Source organism: Rhododendron vialii, chromosome 12a (assembly GCF_030253575.1).
Source record: "Rhododendron vialii isolate Sample 1 chromosome 12a, ASM3025357v1".
NCBI lineage: Eukaryota > Viridiplantae > Streptophyta > Magnoliopsida > Ericales > Ericaceae > Rhododendron > Rhododendron vialii.
In genome coordinates, this window is record NC_080568.1 from 21,482,390 (window position 1) to 21,490,861 (window position 8,472).

The following is an 8,472-nucleotide window of genomic DNA, read 5'->3' on the forward strand; positions in this document are numbered from 1 at the left end:
AGCTGCCAAAACCCTGCTTTCAAGTCAAACTTTGAGAAAATTTGAGCTTTAGGCAAGTTTGCAAAAAGAACACTTCTCCGAGGAAGAGGGAACTTGTTATCCTGCAGAAAATGATTAAGAGGTTGGTAGTTGATAACCAGGCGAAGCTTTTCTCTTATCTGCTCTGTTTTTTTGTTCACATAAAATGCTTCACATGCCACTGAGAGGTTGTGGGCTCAATCAATTCTTCTGATTGGAGTTGTTGGAGCTCTTGAAGAGCAAGCTGGTAGTGATCTGGGTTCATTCCATGATGGGTGGCTTTGGTGGGATTAATGTCTTCATTTTTCTTAAAGGGAAGAGAAATGAAGAAATCTGGATTTTTTCAAAGTGGGTTGGAGCATTTGGTGAGGAATTGGGAATGATATTCAGCACAGGAAGTTTGGATTATGGCTTCTCTGATGGAGGAGAAATTTTCTATGGAAAATAGATTTGGTTGGGTGGTCCAGGGTATCAAGTAGTTTTTGTATTTCAAACCTTTTTTGAGCCAGGAAACTTTGCTGAGATTTTGGAAAATATCAAGACCTAACAATAAATCTTTTCCTGGGAGATCAGAACCATAGACTTGGTGTTTTATGGTGTATCCTGGGAAAAGTTGAATGGAAACAGGCTTACTTATCAGAGTGATGACAAATGTTTCTCCATTGGCTACTGTAAACGGTCTGAAACATGACTGCCAGTAGGATCTGGGGAGGATTGCTGGGTTGAGAATGGAGGCTGCTACACCAGTATCAAAGAAAGCGATGACTGGTATAGGTTTCTCATATTTTCCAAGCAAGATTTTGATCTTGGCTAAAGGTTGAGCCAGCATGATGTTGGAGAACCCAATTGTTTGGACTTCATAGGGGAATGAGTCAGGATCATCAGAAGAGTCACTTGATTCTGATGAATCGTCTGAATCATCAAAAGTGAATGCAAGAACTACTTCATATGTTGCTTCATTGTCGATGGAAAACAGAGATTCGACATCAGTATCTTCAAGATCATCATTAATGAGAGCCAAAGAGCTCACTATTTTGTCCCTTTCTGCTTTATTTGGACACTGTTTTGCATAGTGCCCCTTCTTTCCGCATATGTAGCAGCGATCAGACTTTCGTTGCCCTCTGAACTTTTTCTTCTTGAAAAATTTCCATTTTTTTCGACGTGAAAACCTGCCAGATTTTGGAAACTTTGAAAACTTGCCAGGAGATTGGAACTTCCATTTCTGAAAATGTTTGGACTTCCGGTATGAAGGACGGCAAGTGCACTTCTTGTCTTTGCACTTTATAGATAAGTCTGGTCGGTCGCATGCTTTGCCAAGAAGTTTTCCCTGTTCTTCAAGAGTTCTGAGGAATTTCTCGTGATTGCACAATTTTTTCAAGGCAATCAAAGAGTGCTGGTAAATACCACCAAGAGATGTTGCATTCAACATCCCTTTTGTCTGAAGTAATCTTGTTGTCTCATTTCCCAATGGTTCAGGAAGGGAATTAAGAAAGACTTGCTTGAGATTGACATCATCCATGCCGTTGAGAAGATAAAATCTCTGAGACATCCGGTTATAATGAATCTTGAGATCTTTTCTTTCGAATGAACAGCACTTCATGCTGAGATATTCTTCTCGAACAAACTCTTTTGTATTGTTGTGGTCACCAAGAAACTCAGTATGCAGGAGTGAGATAAATTGATCAAGGGTTGATAATTGTTTGAACTGTAGTTGTCGGTATTCACTAAGAGCTAAGTACCATTGACGGAGACGGCCAAGGAATTTCGCTGTACACTTAGTAATGACGATACTTAGTGTAGTATTGGGAGAGAGCATAGCAGCAGTGCACCAAGCATGAATCTCATAAAGCTTATCCAACCATTTTGATGGGGGAATGTTATCAAAGGAGAAACCTTTGGTATGGATATTGGAATGTGAGAAGGAATCAAAAGTTTGGATTTCTGGAGGTGGAGGTGTATCAAACTCAGGACCTTCTTCAATAATAGGATCATCAACATGTTCCTCTGGAGTATTTTCTGGATTCATCATGAAAACATGAGGAATGGGTATCAAGTCAATGGATTCAGTATCCGATTCAGACTCAATGGTTGGTTCAGGAGATGGGGCTTCTGGTATAGTGGCTAAGGTATGTAGGAGAGTGGAGATTGAATTTTTGGAAGGGTTAGAAGTTGGTTGAACCATTAACTGGGGTGACTTTGAATTTGAGTCAGATGGTTTGGAACGAGTAGAGGTAGTTAGAGTAGATGTAGATGTAGATGGTGGAGACGGAATTGTTGGAGGCTGGACAGGTTTTATCTGGGGCTTTGGGAAAGGAAGTTTTGGTGGAGGAAGAAAAGCTGATGAGCTCCCAAAGATATTGGACTCACTAAATCTTGAAGTAGGATTTATAGATGATGGTTGAGACATTTGAGGATACCCAGAAAAACATTCTTGAGAGGAAGAAGGGAACATGTCAAATGGGCTTTTTTGCTGAGAATACTGCTGAGCTTGAAGTGAGTAAAGCTGGTTTTTTAGATGCTTCATTTCAGCATCCTTTTGAGAAAAAGCTGCTGAAAATGCTTGGTTGAATCTGGAGAAATTCCTGGTGAACATTTTGAATTTTCTGCTGCAAATCTTTGATAAGAAGTTCCAAAGTTGATAACTTCTTATGGACAACATTCTCCAAATTTTGTTGGGAGTTAGCAATTCTCTGAAGAATTTTGTTCTGAGCCAGAGAATTTGCTGATTGCCAATTCATTGCTGCTTCTGTTGCTGAAACTGCTTTGGTACTACCATTAGGGAGAATGGTAGTAGAGTCTGAATTTTATGCCGATGGGTCGTCCTTTCTTGAGAATTATGAAATTCCAAAGGAGGAAAATCTGCTTCAGTCTAGGAAGAAGATGAGGTGAATATAAAATATCCACTCGGTTGACTTGACGAACCATCATCAGATGGGGGTTGAGGAGGAGGTGGAGATTTACAAGGAGTAGGAGGTGACGAAGGACATATGGAACATGGACATGGATCTTCAAAGTCTTCGTCATCTTCTAGGAAACTGTCTTCTAGACACTCATCACAGTCACAGGCATCAAAATAACAATGACCTGTTTCTGGATTTTTGAAATAGAAGACTGGAAGGCCACTGGGATCAAAGTATTTAATTGGAGGGCCAGGCCTAGAACTATCCACAAACATGTTAATTCTTGAAGGAAAAATGACAGGATGGGTGGAGGTTGAGGCACAAATTCTTTTGGGAAAGAAATCTCCACTGTACCATCAAGTTTTGAAAATGAAAGTTGGATTTGAGGACTGGACAGGTATGGGCTTGTTTTGATTTTTCTCATAAGTTGTAACCCAAGATTCTGGAAGAAGCTTGAGAAGCTCAGAACGGGAAATTTGTCGTGGTACATGGACACAAGAGGCTTGGTGAGGTGCGTTAACTGTTAGGAAAATGGCTTCATCTGTGGAGGACGGTAAGGACATGTCAAAGGCATGGTTTTGAAGACGATAGGCCATTTGGTAGTGAAGGGTTGCTGCATATGTGGAGGAGATTTGGGAGGCACCACTAATTTGAACTTGGACCTTCAAGGCGGATAGCAGATGAGGATCTGCTAATGGCATGTTGAAATTGGGGTAGAAGGTAAAAATCACAGTTCCAGCATTTAGGGTGGTTTGGACTGTAGCGATACATGCGTGCTAATACTGTAGAAACCTGGTATTGACCAGAGCAAGTCTGGAAGTAACAGACAAACCTTTTCTGCCATGAAAAGTAACAGCAAGTCGGATTGCACTAAAATGAAGATGGGTAAATTCTTGTTGTCGCCAAAGGTAAGGCAAATCAATCGGAATTTCCAAAGGTAAAAGTTGTTCAGCTTCTGTAGCTGCTATGAAGCACTGATCAAATTTAGATGTTTGAACATACTATTTTACGGACGTTGGGCATTTTGTGGAGAAAAGTTGGGTGGCGGTCGTTATTATAGAAGTTTGTGATCTGACAAAAGCATTATAGTGATTTAGGAAAGGGAGATCAGTAAGAGGAACCTTACTATCATCAGGAAGGTATTCAAACTCATACAAATATTCAAGATTAGAAGAAGAAGAAGATGAATTTCTACTGGTGGAGGAACATGAAGGGACTAAGGATGACGTAGTAGAGGAGTGGGTGGAAAAAAGATGATTCATTTTTAAGTAGAAATCTGGGTTCTCCTTTTCCTTAGTACATCAAACCTTTTCTCTTATCAATGTAAAGACCTTCAACCAATTTTGATTAATAAAATTTTGTATACCAGAGTAGATAAATCGAGACACACTGCTCAATAGCCAAAAGTCTCAAGGTATTTTAACCCACTGATACAAAATTCTTTTAACCAAAATAGTTGATGAAATTTCTGATGTGGAGGATCCTTAGAAGGCAACCACATAGCATACACTTCAAGTTTTTCTTTTAGAAAAGATTTGAAGTAATTTAGGAAAAAAAGTTCCCAGAAGAGGGTTTAAGCTAGAATGAAAGACATGGCTCTGATACCAAATTTACAGACACGAAGTAAGTACAAACACTAAGTAGGTTAGGATCGTAGAGAGAACACAACAAGAAATTATAAGAACACAAGAGACTGGAATATTATTGCAAACACTGACTGGCTTTCTAACTTGGTTCTTTACAATGGGGGAACCCCTCCTTTAATAGGCGTAAGGAGGAGACGCTTACATCACTGATTACCTACACAAACAGTATAAACATATAATTGGAACACTGCCATACTACTGCTGTTACCTTGACTAATGTAACACACCTATCAAACTGACTACGTACAACTACTCTGCTAGCATTTATTACTACATATACACATGGTCTTTACTAGTACAGTAAAAACCAATTATATGGACTTTTATCTTGGACCAGTCATACAGATGACTTTCGTGTACTCGTACTTCTTTACTAACATATGCTACTTGAGTTCTAATACAATATGGAATCAAAACAAATGAAATAAAACTCTCTCTTGCTATCCGGGCTTCACACGCTAAGATGTCCGTGCATTTGTTGCCTTCTCTAGAGATGAGCTTGATTTTTGGCATTCCGAGCTGTTGGAGTAGTGACCTGCAGTTGAACACAATATCAAAGAGGTAATGGTTGTCATTTGTAGTGCTTCGAATCAAATGGACCACATTCTGAGCATCAACTTCAATCTCCATATAAGTTCAAAAAAAAAAACTTCAATCTCCGTATTTTTTGGAGATTTTTTGACACCAAAATTCTGAGACCTTCACGAAAGGCCCAAAACTCTACTGTAAGAGTGCACAAGCTCTTAACTAGCTAGGAATTGAAACATATCACGACAATCTTTGTTTCAATTATTTCTTTACTACTCCTCCGTTTCAAAATGAGTGACCTTTTTTGAAAAACGTGTCATTTTTAATTGTTTATATCTTTCAATATGAGTGTTAAAAAATATGCAATATGGATCTTGTTTGATAGATTTTAATTAGTTCTATTAAACACTGTTTTTAAAATTACATAAAACTTCATAAATCGAAAGATATAAGCATTTTAAAATGACACAAAACCTTAAAAAGGTCACTTATTTTGGAACGGAGGGAGTATTATAGGATTAATAATAATTCCCGTTGGTCACCACCAAATTTTCCTTCTCGCAAGCTTTGTTTTGTTATGGATTTGTATACCTGAAAATTAAATACAGCAAGCTATCTTTAAGGGCATACTTTCTCCGTCCCGATTTGTATGTCCAATCTCGGGTTTTCAACTTTTTAAGAAAACCAAATTTGATCTATTGATTTAAAAATTTACATAATCTAGTCTATTAATTTTGAAATTGAGTAGTTAACTTGGGACATGTATAAGTCAAAAAAGGGAGAAACAAATCATAACGTAGGTAGTATATCATATTGGAAAGATAAAACACCGCTAGTAATCATCTTTACTGTCACACTTGATCATGAGGAGAATCGACACTAGCGTATATCTGGGAAGAAGGGGGCAATCCGGGTGATTTTGGATTGAAAAGTTCAATAGTAATTTTTTTTTGTTTTTATTTAACAAAAATTCACATTTATTAGTTTTGCATCAAATTTTTGTGACTTATTGATTCGTTTCGGTGAGAGGAATCAAAAGTAAAAAATTTTGATCGAAACTCATAATTTTTTTTTAAAAGACGAAGATAAGTAAAAAAAAAAGTTGTCTTATTGACTTATTTTTCTTTTTATTCAAAAAAATTATGAGTTTCAATCAAAATTTTTTACTTTTTCGATTTTTCTCGTCGAAACAAAATAATAAGTCACAAAAGTTTGACGCAAAACAAACAAATGCAAATATTTTTTGAATAAGAACAAAAAAAATAAGTCACTCAACTTTTTAATACAAACTCATAAACCACTATAGTTTGGGAATGATCCACCATATGCAGAAACGTCACTTCCCGGTTGAGGAGGTGAGATTCGAAGACCTCCTCATTGGTAGAGCGTAGGAAGTGCCAACTATGCTAAAGCTTATCGCCAAATAATTAATAAAACTATAACACACATATTAAAACAAAATTAATTATAACCAAAAACACTTCACACAAAATTACTCACGTTAAGTGTGAGGTCCACACACAGTTAATATGTGTGCAAGAGCCAGCACAACTGTTGGCCTAAACCAATTCTATTTGATTATCTATTTGGGTTTTTTGGGACTATGTATGTTTGCAATCCAGTATTCTTGATCAGTAAAATATATAGACCGTGCGCATTCAAACTATATATGTCTGTATGTCATCTTGGGCTTTCTAAAGGATAAAGAGGAAGAAGGCCAATAGTATGAAAAGTATAAGCTGGCTAGCTAGGTGCTCTGCTTACTTACGATTGAAAGGCCTTGTAGAAACGCCATGGAAATAAGATTGAAAGAAGTCCTGATTCTCTTTTAGTAGCTCTCTCCACACTGCCATCATCCACGGATATAGAGGACTAAATTAATCGTTAGGTTAACCCAAAGATTCTCCAAATACATACACACACTAAAATGCTACAGCGCACGAAAATATGACGGTCAACACAAAACTAATTAACTCTAAATTAAATATTTTTCATGCATTCGCGTGAGTACAGAGAGAGCTAGAGAGAGGGGACCGGTAAGCGTAACGAGCGGTTGAACACTAGCATGGTCTGCAAGGGCCTTTATGCATTCATCCCGATTCATATGAAGAAGCAAACACCTTTCTATAAGATGCTGAACCTGCATTATTCATTTCGCAACATGACCAAGAAGGAGATGTACAATATCAATTCCTTCACGAATGAAAACTGAGAGAGAGAGAGAGAGAGAGAGAGAGAGAGAGAGAGAGAGAGAGAGAGAGAGAGAGATACCATGCGAATGTAGCTATGTGGGTGGCAATGCAAACAAGGAAAAGGGTGATGATCGTGTTTATAGTACATTGTTTCCTTAATACTAGCTCGTATATACAAAGGGACAAAGCAAAGGGACCGACTTAGAGCTGGAGAATGGAATTAAGAAAGAAAACAAATACGTACTGCTCGGATCCACAAAAGGGGAAAAAAAAATATGTGCAAGTTAGGAAGGAAATATATTTGGTGGTTCATATATAAATACACAACTTGTGATCAGGTGCGAATTGAAGACTTGTGTAAGACTGATGAGGAATCGATATTGAGTACGTGGTTTGTCTCGTTATCCAGAGATATCTAAGTGAAGGGCCAAAAGAGCGCAAGAAATCCAAGCACAATGGATTCACCTCATCTTTCAGGAGATAAGAGAGAGAGAAATTAGTGGCCGCCTATATATGGTTTTTATTGATTTCGAGAGAATATACTTAATATTGTAGATGAAGACCCAAACATGTATGTATATTCGTGGCCAATTCTATAGCCACTTGAAACAGCATCGTGGCCTTCTTTTTTCTCAAATTGGGTCCTACATTCTTCAAGTGCCATGAATGAGATCGAAAGAGAGAGTGCAGGTGGTCCACTATTAATGGCTTATATAGACGGAGCCAGAAATTTCACTACACAGGGACGATCATGTATACGAGCTAAGAATTTTCTATATATATTTTTACGAGAATTTCTTTTCTATAAAATAGTAGAGTTTTTTTTTTATAGGGCGACTGTCCCTACTAACCCCTTTCTAGTTATAGTGCATGAATTGAACTAATTCAATGACCTATAGTTTTGACTTTGAGGAGAAAAAGTTTAGACGGCAACCAAGTATGTATTGATGTGGCGGATTCTGATTGGAAGCTGCTAATTAAGGTGGAGGATACCAGCTTCAATTTTTTATAACCAAGTGTTCGGGTCACCTAACGTATATATCAACTAATTCAACCATCCACTAAAGAGGCCCTTTTAAAGATAAAGCAAAGCTCTAGCTGTATGAATCGGCTCTAAAAGAATCGTAAACATCTAAGAGGTTTTTAGTTTGAGATTTTAAGATGGAGCAAACATCTTAAGTATCAGAG

At 37.7% G+C, this 8,472-nt stretch overlaps 1 protein-coding gene and 1 long non-coding RNA gene across 2 annotated transcripts; both read right to left on the reverse strand.

The window, feature by feature from the left end:
* Positions 1-4,593: 4,593 nt before the first annotated feature.
* Positions 4,594-6,205, reverse strand: LOC131310894 (uncharacterized). The gene is made up of 2 exons (XR_009195333.1): positions 5,635-6,205; positions 4,594-5,099 (listed from the first exon to the last, which is right to left on the reverse strand). It is a non-coding gene; the product is annotated as an uncharacterized LOC131310894 (long non-coding RNA).
* Positions 6,206-6,719: 514 nt separating this feature from the next.
* On the reverse strand, positions 6,720-7,799 carry LOC131310893 (uncharacterized). The gene is made up of 3 exons (XM_058338152.1): positions 7,364-7,799; positions 7,127-7,232; positions 6,720-6,938 (listed from the first exon to the last, which is right to left on the reverse strand). Exons 1-3 carry the CDS (start codon positions 7,430-7,432, stop codon positions 6,853-6,855), a joined length of 261 nt encoding a protein of 86 aa, XP_058194135.1. The 5' UTR covers positions 7,433-7,799; the 3' UTR covers positions 6,720-6,852.
* Positions 7,800-8,472: the final 673 nt, after the last annotated feature.